The sequence below is a fragment of the Pleurodeles waltl genome, chromosome 7 (assembly GCF_031143425.1).
Source record: "Pleurodeles waltl isolate 20211129_DDA chromosome 7, aPleWal1.hap1.20221129, whole genome shotgun sequence".
Taxonomy (NCBI): domain Eukaryota; kingdom Metazoa; phylum Chordata; class Amphibia; order Caudata; family Salamandridae; genus Pleurodeles; species Pleurodeles waltl.
Genome location: NC_090446.1, coordinates 167,964,243 through 167,976,428, shown reverse-complemented (window position 1 = coordinate 167,976,428; position 12,186 = coordinate 167,964,243). Strand labels below are relative to the sequence as shown.

Below are 12,186 nucleotides of genomic sequence, written 5' to 3'. Positions count from 1 at the left end.
GCGCCAAGAGTCTTTACAAAATGCCTAGCAGTAGTAGCTGCACATATCAGAAGGCAGCAAATACAAGTGTTCCCTTACTTAGACGACTGGTTAATCGAAACCAACACGCTAACAAAGTGTTCATATCACACAAAGTATGTCATACAGACCCTTCACAAGCTAGGTTTCTCCATCAACTATGCAAAGTCACACCTTTTGCTGTGCCAAACACAGCAATACTTAGGAGCGACAATCAACACAACAGAAGGGATAGCCACTCCAAGTCCACAAAGGGTTCAAGCATTTCACAAGGTAATACAGGCCATGTATCCAACACAAAAGATACAAGCAAAAATGGTATTAAAACTCCTAGGCATGATGTCTTCATGCATAGCCATTGTCCCAAACGCAAGGTTACACTTGCGGCCCTTACAACAGTGCCTAGCATCACAATGGTCACATGCACAGGGTCAACTTCTAGATCTGGTGTTGATAGACCGCCAAACATACATCTCGCTTCTATGGTGGAACAGTACAAATTTAAACAAAGGGCGGCCTTTCCAAGACCCAGTGCCACAATACGTCATAACAACCGATGCTTCCATGACAGGGTGGGGAGCACACCTCAATCAACACAGCATCCAAGGACAATGGGACATACATCAAAGGCAGTTTCACATAAATCACCTAGAACTGTTAGCAGTATTTCTAGCGCTAAAAGCATTTCAGCCCATGATAACCCACAAATACATTCTTGTCAAAACAGACATGACAACAATGTATTATTTAAACAAACAGGGGGACACACACTCAACACAGTTGTGTCTCCTAACACAAAAAATATGGCATTGGGCGATTCACAACCACATTCGCCTAATAGCACAATTTATTCCAGGGATCCAAAACCAGCTAGCAGACAATCTCTCTCGAGATCACCAACAAATCCACGAATGGGAAATTCACCCCCAAATACTGAACACTTACTTTCAAATTTGGGGAACACCCCAAATAGACCTATTTGCAACAGAAGAAAACTCAAAATGCCAAAACTTCGCATCCAGGTACCCACACCAGCGATCCCAAGGCAATGCTCTATGGATGAACTGGTCAGGGATATTTGGGTACGCTTTTCCCCCTCTCCCTCTCCTTCCATATCTAGTAAACAGATTGAGTCAAAACAAACTCAAACTCATACTAATAGCACCAACATGGGCAAGACAACCTTGGTACACAACACTACTAGACCTGTCAGTAGTACCTCATGTCAAGCTACCCAACAGACCACATCTGTTAACACAACACAAACAACAGATCAGGCATCCAAACCCAGCATCGCTGAATCTAGCAATTTGGCTCCTGAAATCCTAGAATTCGGACACTTAAACCTCACACAGGAATGTATGGAGGTCATAAAACAAGCAAGAAGACCTTCCACTGCTATGCAAATAAATGGAAAAGATTTGTTTGTTACTGCCATAACAATCAAATTCAACCATTACACGCATCTCCAAAAGATGTAGTAGGATATTTACTACATTTGCAAAAATCAAATCTAGCTTTTTCTTCCATAAAGATACATCTCACCGCAATATCTGCTTACCTGCAAATTACTCACTCAACTTGACTATTCAGAATACCAGTCATTAAAGCGTTTATGGAAGGCCTAAAGAGAATTATACCACCAAGGACACCACCTGTTCCTTCATGGAACCTCAACATTGTCTTAACAAGACTCATGGGTCCACCTTTCGAGCCCATGCATTCTTGTGAAATGCAATACTTAACGTGGAAAGTTGCATTTCTCATTGCCATCACATCTCTAAGAAGAGTGAGTGAGATTCAGGCATTTACCATACAAGAACCATTTATTCAAATACATAAAAATAAAATAGTTCTAAGAACAAATCCAAAATTCTTACCAAAGGTTGTCTCACTGTTCCACTTAAATCAAACAGTAGAATTACCAGTGTTCTTCCCACAGCCAGATTCCGTAGCTGAAAGAGCACTACATACATTAGACATCAAAAGAGCACTAATGTACTACATTGACAGAACAAAACTAATTAGAAAGACAAAACAACTATTTATTGCCTTTCAAAAACCTCATACAGGAAATCCTATTTCAAAACAAGGCATTGCTAGATGGATAGTTAGGTGCATTCAAACCTGCTATCTTAAAGCAAAGAGAGAGCTGCCTATTACACCAAAGGCACACTCAACCAGAAAGAAAGGTGCTACTATGGCCTTTCTAGGAAATATTCCAATGAACGAAATATGTAAGGCAGCAACATGGTCTACGCCTCATACATTTACTAAGCACTACTGTGTAGATGTGTTATCTGCACAACAAGCCACAGTAGGTCAAGCTGTACTAAGAACTTTATTTCAAACTACTTCAACTCCTACAGGCTGAACCACCGCTTTTGGGGAGATAACTGCTTACTAGTCTATGCACAGCATGTGTATCTGCAGCTACACATGCCACCGAATGGAAAATGTCACTTACCCAGTGTACATCTGTTCGTGGCATTAGTCGCTGCAGATTCACATGCGCCCACCCGCCTCCCCGGGAGCCTGTAGCCGTTTAGAAGTAGATCTTCAACATGTGTACATTTGTAAATATATTACTTTAACGTTCATTTTGTACATACATATTCATTCCATTGCATGGGCACTATTACTAGCATACACAACTCCTACCTCACCCTCTGCGGGGAAAACAATCTAAGATGGAGTCGACGCCCATGCGCAATGGAACCGAAGTGGGAGGAGTCCCTCCGTCTCGTGACTCGAAAAGACTTATTCGAAGAAAAACAACTTGTAACACTCCGAGCCCAACACCAGACGCGGACTGTGCACAGCATGTGAATCTGCAGCGACTAATGCCACGAACAGATGTACACTGGGTAAGTGACATTTTCCATTAGTTTGCTCAAGCATTTGAAGGAAACTTTAATTTTTTTGCGCACTACTAATCAGTCACTCATATGAGTGGTTCAAATTTAATACATTTTGAACTACTAAGAACAGTCCATTGTGATGTCTGTATTTCATTTTTCGTTTTGTAGGCTTTCATTCTTGTAATAAGTGTATTGGTTCTCGTAAAAATTAAATCCTGTATCTTGTTCTGTCCAGGTAGTCCTATCCTCCATCTCCTAATGGCCTTTTTAACGTTGCTTTTCATGATCATTAGACTGTTTCTAATGGAGTACTGCTCCATTAACAGTAAGGACGCTTTTCTTGAATCAGTAGATCACATCCGAAATAGTGCATTAAACAATACAATCCAGTCAACTTTCGAAGTAATCACTCTAGAAGGAATTAGGGCCTCATTACGAACACAGACCGCCAGCCTGTTGACGACCCTGCCGGCCGTATTACCAACATTCTGCTGGACTGGCGGGCAGAAATAGTGATTCCACCAGCCGGCCCAGTGGAATGCTGGGCCTGGACATTTCAGACAGCTCCACATGGCGCTTTCGTCAATGCCGCAGTGCGGTGGGTGAAGGAGCACCCGTCGTGCATATAACGACGGGGCTGTGCACGGGGACCCCTGAGCACCCCTTTCGCCAGCCTTTCCCTGGCGGGTGAAACCGCCAAGGAATGGCTGGCGGAACACGGGTTCTTTATCTGGCCTGTCGGATAGAGAACTCTACCATCGTCAGGCTGCCTGGCGGCGGTAGCCTGGTGGGGTCGGAGGGCCGTCTGTGGCAGTCCCCCCCCCCTTTGTTCATAATATGGTGGTCCAGACCACCATTCCGGTGGCGGTAATTTCCGCCACCGCCGGCATGGCGGTCTGGACTCCCATGTTCATAATGAGGGCCTTAGTTTTTGGGCCAATTAATTTTAAACTCTTGTAATTTGCCTGCAGTTGGATGATTTTTTATATTTGCTTTGAACGCATGAATCAAAAAGTGCTTGCCACAATTCAGAAAAACAGTGATCCTACTTGAATACTCAGGGAAATATTGATAGAATGAAAGATGCTTAATTTTCAATAGCTCCATATGTTCTGTGACAGATATTCTAATCACAAGTCAAGGATTTGTCACAAATAAATTTAAATATGTTCTACATATTGGGCCCAGGTTATGTAGGTGCAAAAATGACATCTAGGTTATTAACAGAAGCAGCCATATCTCAGTGTTGTGTGACCACGTATTAAAAAAACAAAGTATTTATTGCTAAAATGACTTTAGTGGGCCACAGGATTGCATGTAGATAAGAAAATCAGTGACGTTTATTTTTGTTGTACAGCTATACATGCATATTTATTCTTCTTTCCTCTTCCTTGCTCTTTTCTGCAAGAGGAGGTTGATTTGCCTAAGTTAAGAAAAGGGTCATTGCGAACCTATCTTCTTTACATTTAGTTCATTTTATTTTGTTAACTAAAAGCAATGCACTTTGAATTGGTTCTTTCCAGCAGGTTTAAAACAAAGGGGGTTAACTTTAGGAGCCAGGTTGCATCCAAATACTGCTTTGAATCGGTGCGTAAATATTTGTCAACCCATTGTTCATTTGCAGTACTTATTTCTCCTTGCGCATTCAGATCTGCAGGGCTGTTGAATCCTTGAACCACTTCTTCCCAACGCTTCCTAGTTCTCCTCCATCACAAAGTTGCTGAGCAAGTCACCTTTCAATGTCATTAACACTTTGCTCTGCATTTTCAGTGAATGGCGTTCCTTGGACTAATGAAGCGCCCAGGCAAAAAAGTCACATGTTTATTTGCCGCATGTTGAAGTATTCCCATGATCTTTTGGAGGATGCAAGTGGTAATACTGGCACTCGCCAACGATATGAAACCATGCAGTGTTTTGCTTTGTCTCAACCAAAGGCCATGATGGAGGATGGCGAAGGTAAAAAGTGTTCTTTAAAATACATTTTACTTTTGTTTTTTACAGTAAACTGTTGGCATTTGTTTAGAATCTTAGTGTAGATACTTTGCAAAAACATTTTTGTGTTGATCATATTCTCAGAATTCGCCCTGGTGGCAGAAAAAGTGTCAACTTATCACTGTTGCTTTTACAGACTTGCAGTCTTGCATGATTTGCGTGGCACGACGTATCCCACCAACAATGGAGCGGTCATTTCCTTCAGCCCCAGAGAGTTTCATTACTAGACATGATCTTTCAGGTAAGAGTTTGGTCACTTTAATGGTTTGCAAGATCTGGTATACTTTTGTGTAGATTTTGGAACGCAAGGAAGGCCATGTACATGAGCAAATTGAGATGGTTTTTATTTTACAAATAAAAATTACATTTTATTTAAATAACAATTTATCTTTTCAATGAGTGTTAAAATCTTTTTTTTTTGTTCATTATCTTAAAAGTGGTTTCAGCCTTTCGATGTGTCTCATACAACTACATTTTCAGGCCTACACTTTGGTGTACCCAGTTTAAAATGTTACTGGTGGACTAATTTTATTAACAGACTATACATAGCATCTGGTTTGGCAATATATATTTTGGAGCTGTTGATGCACTTAACTACAGTCCTCAAGAAAGTAGTTCATTCTAGATCGTTTGGATCTGCAGTGAAGCATGTCTTCATCATGTTACCTGCCATCAATATACAGACTGGATAATGGCAACCTTCCTTCACATTATTCGTTCTCATTTGAGTCGGCTAGAAGAACGGAAATTTCTGTGACTTGTTCAGGGAGATTTCCTTTGGCAATTCCTTATAATATGGATGTACTAGATGTCAGCTTAACTACTATGTTATATGTTAATGAGTTGGGTTCAATTCAGTAATCCTTTTTTTTTACTTTCCTATCTTTCCCTTATTTTCAAAGTAGCTTATTGTACTTTTTCTAGGTTTTCTTTGGCTGAAAGAAAACATTAACTGACATGTTTTATAACTAATTTATTTGACAGGAAAGGTTCTCAATATAGATACAAACTCACTTCGGTCTTCCATGAGGCCTGGCTTTGAAGATATAATTCGTAGATGTATTCAGAGGTTTCTTTGCCACAGTGAAGGACAGCCCTGGACATACAAACGTCACTATCAAGAAGGTAAAGCATTTGAAGATAGAAAAAAAAAAAAAAAATATATATATATATATATATATATATATATATATATATATATATATATATATGGTTTTAGTATTTTGTCTGTTAAGCTGTTCTCTAAATCTTAATTAGATAGAGGAAATGCAGGTATATTTTGAGGAAAAAGTAGTCAAATTAGATTGTAGAAGAATATTGGGACTGTCTAATCTGATAATTTTACAGTCTCGACTCAAGGAGGCAGTTGAAAGGTAGTATGGAGTTGTAGACAGTGGGTATCATTTGGGACCTTTTGGGGTGCCTATGGACTGTAATTCATTTTATACAATAACTATGCTAGGGGGAACATCTATGAAGCCTCATAATATTATCTGTTGGTTGATGTTGCAAAATAAAATTAGAGATCATCAAGGTTTTAAGAGTAAACCTTACAGTTGAAAACTGGACAAACCTCATTGGTAAATATCTTAAAGGGATTTGTCTAGCGATAGAAACTTAGGAAAGTTGAAGATTGAAGCAGTTCAGGGAGCAAGTGAGGTTGTAGAAGACAAATGTCCCTGAGTGGGATAGAAGTTATTTCAAAGTCAAAGGAAGCTGTACTGTAGAATTAATGCATTATTAGACAAAAAAGGAGACTGGAGGGTGGATTAAATAGGTCTGGATAGTACATGATCAAATGAATGTGGCCTCAAATAGCATACGGATAATTAAAGCTAGATAGGAAGCGTGGATGTGATCTGTTGTTCAGAGTTTGAGTCTGACATTAATGCCCTTCAGTGAAAGATAGCTATACCCGTGACCAAGAATCTTTCCCTGTTTAATAGTCTGCTCATATCTGAAAGTGATGTTTGCTTTTTTATGCAAAAACAGAAATATTTTAAAATTCTCCTTTATTTTTTTTAACAGCTTATTTGCATGACCATGCTGAAACCCCACTGTATAGATTCTCCTTAGCAGATGGCACTTTGGTGACGGCTCAAACAAAAAGCAAATTGTTTCGAAATGCAGTAAATAATGACCCTCATGGATTTGTTTCCACACACTTTCTGCAAAGGTAAGGCTAATGTCCACTTTTCTGAAAGTCTCACACAATAGTGTTTAATTCTAAAATTTAATATACATCCCACACGCACACCACTGGGCTAATAAATCTTTCCAGCATCAGTGTACTCTGTTTACAGGGTCGACTATATACAAGGCATAGCCCTTGAGTTCTGCATTGTTTTTATGGTTTTTGCTATACAGTCACATCTCAAGGGGGAAAAGTGTTCTGAAATTATTTCTTTAGTAGAAAACCTTCAATGTTATGAAGCAAGTACTATATTCCAGTGTTTTGACTGTTTATTGCATTGCAGAGAGCAGAATGGATACAGACCAAATCATAACCCAGTGGCACAAGGCATTCGAGCACCTACAACTGGAGGTACTGGTTCAGCTGGTACTATGAACATGTCACCAGGGCACGGCATGCCTGTCCAGAGCAGGAACTATGGTCCTGGAGAGCCTAACACAATGGGGCAGATGACTGGCATGCGATATGGTGGACCTGGCAACATGGGTCCTGTAAACTCTGGACCACAAGTGCAGCAATCCTCTTATCAGAATAATTATGGTGTAAACATGAGTAGTCCTCCACATGGCAGTCCTGGCTTGAGCACAAACCAACAAAACGTAATGATTTCCCCTAGAAATAGAGGAAGTCCAAAGATGAGTTCAAATCAGTTTTCCCCAGTGGCAGGTACAGTATGCTGTTTAACATTATTTATTTTCCTGCTTAAGTTGATTCACTGAATGGTGTGCTACTGAAGTATGGCTAGCTTGTAGCGCAACTGCATCTGTCTTCACTACATGCTCTGTTTCATGGAATGTTTTCCCTAACATGTAAGCTGGTATTAATCTGACTGTAAGAATAATAGCAAACGCACCCTTTAAAAACATTTAGTAAAATGCTTCTCAGTCCAGTCGTGTAGTAGCTTGGGTCTGTTCAGTCATTATTGCATGTATATTGACTAAGCATAACCACATTTCTGCAAGTTTTTATGATTGCTGGACTAACCCGAATACATTTCAGTTATTCATTTTTTTTCCTGCTACATGCATTTAATTATTTAATGCGAGTTGGTATATTTATTGATTTTATTGAATGTGATTGTCAGAAATCAATTAATATTTTTGACTTGATGTTTAAGGTTGGAGAGATTAATTTATAATCCTATTTAGGCCATTAGGAAGAACTCCTCATCTTTACCGTACTGTAGAGTATGTCAGTAAAGTCAAGGAAAATGCTAATCACTTATTGATTAAGATGGTATACATTTCAAACTAAGATTTAAAAGAGAAAAACAATTATGAAAATGGTATGGAGATATAAAACAGATGACATGCTAGAATTAATAACAAGTTAGGAAAAAAGATCACATTATGAAATATTAGAGTTTGTGAGAATATCAGAGAGAGGTGCTTTCTGCAACATTTTGTATGGACGAGAATTCTTAAAATTACATTTTTTAGAAGTGCAAGATTGTTTTGTTGGCTCGCCAAATTATCTACAGGCAATTTCAATTTACTTTGATAATGGAGAAGTTCTGTTTTGTTCTGGGTTTTTATATAATACGGTACCCCTTGCAGATCAGCTGTGCTTTGTCTTGGGACAGCCATACTTCAAAGTCGTGAATTTTTAACGTGTGGTTCTGCTTTCAAGGGAGAAAATGGGGCTAAGATATGTTACTTGCAAGGGTACTTCATCTGTTTTTTGTAAAAACTTTTTATGGTGCTTTAACCAATCAGTGTGGTTTCTGAGTGAATACCACCTTGGACCTTCTTGTCTTTGCTTACTTGAACTGTAATGTCTATGAAAAGGTGACAGATTGGTGTGCTGGACTGAAGGCCACACTGGTGCCTTTAAGGTGTTACTTAAATTTCTTTAGAATACTTTACACATGAACATTTTGACTTCGTCCAATACTGGATCTTTCATAGTTTTGCATGCTTGACTCATTCGCTGTCATCAAAGTGGGAGTCTCGCAGTACCATTAGAAAGTGTAATGAAAAAGCCTGGAAAAGCCCTTCAGTTTGGTAACACATCTTTGTTATTTAAAAAAAAAAAAAAGTCTCAACTTTAAATTCCAATCAATCAGGTTTTATCACTTTCTACTACACTCCTCAGCGGCTACTGTCTCTCAGATTTTCTACCTCACATCGTGTAAGGGAATCTCACTGAGGTCTGCTCAGCTCAACTGTTTCCAGTGCTAACAGAAAATGTTACTTCTATTTACCTTTATAGTACTAATTGCCCGCTGCTTCAGAGCTGACTCTAGACATCATAGCAAGCAATGCATTGTCTCTTTAGACCTTGTGGGACTTGTGGCAAAGAAAGGCTTCATTCAGAAGATCAGCATAAAGATTGCATTTACTGCCTTTACCCATTCCACAAAGTGAAGCATTGCTAGGTATGTCGTACCCTTTCTTCTAAAACCCTGAAGGATAGAGGGGGGAGGTTACTGTTGTGGCTCCAAAAGCTTAAGGTTAAGAATGACCCTGTTTCTGAGGGCGACAACGAGGATTCAAAATCATCCTACAGGAAAGCTCAAAAAAGAGCAGGAGAGATCAGAAGTTCATTCCCCTCATGAGACCCTCCCAGAAAATCTACTAAAAAGACCCAGTAGGGTTCTCACAAGTCACGAAGCCCATCAGAAAAATCTAAGGGATGTAGTCCCTCAGGAAGGCATTCTAAAACATATGAAGAACATATTTTCTCTTCAGAAAAGCCTGAAAAATCAAGGTCTGAGCCTCCTACACCTCTACCTTTATATATAACGCAAATTCAAAAAACTGCTGTTGGCACAGTCGACGGAGAGATTGTAAATGAGCCCACTACCGTAGACTAATCTTCTGTACCGTCGACAACTAAAGCAGCTTTTGTGCTAGCTACGATATAAGACGACAGTGACAACACTGACTGTGATCGGATCGTCACTGACGACCACATTGTTGACAATAGTCGAGGGTGCCCATCCTGTTGACGGTCAAACTAGTCTCTGCTTTGTCGACCACACCTTTGACGATAAAATGAATCCCAGGAGCACTGCTGGTGAAACTGCTGCTGACAACATCAACAAGGGAAAACCCTCAAAGTCCAAAAGAGATGGGAAAAACACATCTAATGCCATAACATACATCATCCAGCAAAGTTTCACCCTTGCCTCCCAGTCATCTCCCGGATGAGAATGATGGTCCCTTTGGGGTTGCATGCAGTCTGTCAGAACTGCTTGTTGAATATCAGCAGGACGACGATGACGATGAAGAAGGCTTCTGTGGCCAAGAATATTAATCCTTCTCCACAAGAGGTTTTACATTACTAGGACCAGCTCCAGCCATATCAACAGCAATATCAGGAGGATGTGTTATGCATACCCAGATCATTGGTTTCAGACTTAAAACTGATGCTGGCGAACCTCCACAAACCTTTTCTGTCTACATCATCTTCATCCTGGCCAGTGATTCCGCCTCTGTAGACTCCTACAGTGCAACAGTCTACTCCACAAACCCTGAGAAATTTACCGACGGCTACCTCCACAAGATCTCCTCTTCAGATGACGAAAGAGAAGAGGGGGAAGTTCGTGATGTTCACACTGATTGGGATGATTACCACAATACCAACACTGTTATCCCCAGCACCACCACCCATGGATTCACTACAGAGATTCCATAATCTCCTGGAGAGAGTGGCATAGAGATTCGATCTTCCGATGACTGCGACTCAAATGGATTGCATTTTATCTGAGTTCAAGGAACCCTTCTGGAAATGCATCAGGGCTGTGCCATTCGTGAATCACATCTGTGAAGAGAGGTTTATGACCATTAAAAACCCAGGCACAGTGGCTGTAGTAATACCATGCTTGGACAAAAAATATAAAGCCCCTGAAGATTCTCCTGCCTGCCTCATTGGGCATCCAAAACTTGACTTTGTGATCAAGCAGGCGGACCAGCGCAGTTTCAAAAATCAATCTGTGCTAATCTCAGCACCCCCTGATAAGGAAAGTAGGCACTTTAGTGACATTGGCAAACATTTTTCATCAGTGTCAGCACTTACGGTGCAAGCAGCAAACTCTTTGGCAGTTCTTGGACGATATGACTGTCAAATGTGGTCTGATATTGCACCACATCTTGACAGTCTCCACAATGATATAAGACCCGAGCCGAAAAAGATTCTACAAGAGGAAGAGCGCGCCTCCTCCGAAATAAACTGTGCCATAAACATTGCAAACACAATATTGCAACAACTGGCAGGACCAGCAGTCCTACAGAAGCAGGGCTAGTTGAAGGCCACTTTCTTCAGACCGAAGGTGCAAAGTTAAATCCTGTACCTCCCATATGACAGCAAAACCCTCTTTGAGAAACACGTTGAAAGCACTCTTGGAGCAATAAAAACAGACACCAATACAGTCTTTCTGTACCTCAGTGACTGGCTGGTCAAAGCACCTTACCTTCAGGCTTCGCAAAGGTCAACCAGTGCCTGCATACACCTTTTCAACTAACTGGGTCTTAAGCTGAATCTGCAAAAATCAGCTCTCCAGTCATTCAAGAGATTAAGATTCTTAGGGGCCACATTGGATAAGGTGTTCAACAAAGCATACCTCACACCAGAAAGACGGACACAATTGCTGTTTTGCAGTCAGTGGCAAATAGGAGCCATCTTAGCTGTTTGTTCACATCAGTCTGCTAGAACTGTAGGTAGTACATCTAGCCTTGCAAGCCTTCCTGCCTAGAATAGAAAGCTTGGCAATGCTCATTCACAAAGACAACATCACAACCATGCACTATATCATGGGTACTCACAAACATTTTGCCGGGGGCCAAATTTACAGTCTGGTTTGTGGCTGAGGGCTACACCGATGGGCCTGTGAGGGGGTGGGTGGGGCAAAGGGGCAGGGCTACTAGTGTAAATAAACAATGCTTTATTTCAAAGCCAGATGTAAGTACAAAACTAGATATTTTGACTAATTTTTTATTATCATACAGTAGCATTCGTTAGAGGCATTGCAGGGTAATCCTCGCTAAATGGATATTCAGCACAGGTTTAACTGAGATCGAAAAATAGGTATGTCATAGAAAGATATTCTAAAAACTTATTTTACACTTCATGTCTTCTATTAGTGTCCTGTAATCTGGTACTATGTCTGAAACAGCAAGA

At 40.4% G+C, this 12,186-nt stretch overlaps 1 protein-coding gene across 8 annotated transcripts in view; it reads left to right on the top strand.

The window, feature by feature from the left end:
- NCOA3 (nuclear receptor coactivator 3) overlaps positions 1-12,186 on the top strand; it is a 558,025-nt gene that overhangs the window by 219,743 nt on the left and 326,096 nt on the right. For all 8 annotated transcript variants that reach the window (XM_069243454.1, XM_069243453.1, XM_069243457.1 and 5 more), the window contains 5 exons: positions 4,650-4,835; positions 5,008-5,112; positions 5,856-5,996; positions 6,900-7,047; positions 7,349-7,731. In XM_069243454.1, the coding sequence (XP_069099555.1) occupies positions 4,650-4,835; positions 5,008-5,112; positions 5,856-5,996; positions 6,900-7,047; positions 7,349-7,731 (963 nt within the window). The remainder of the gene's footprint in view (positions 1-4,649; positions 4,836-5,007; positions 5,113-5,855; positions 5,997-6,899; positions 7,048-7,348; positions 7,732-12,186) is intronic.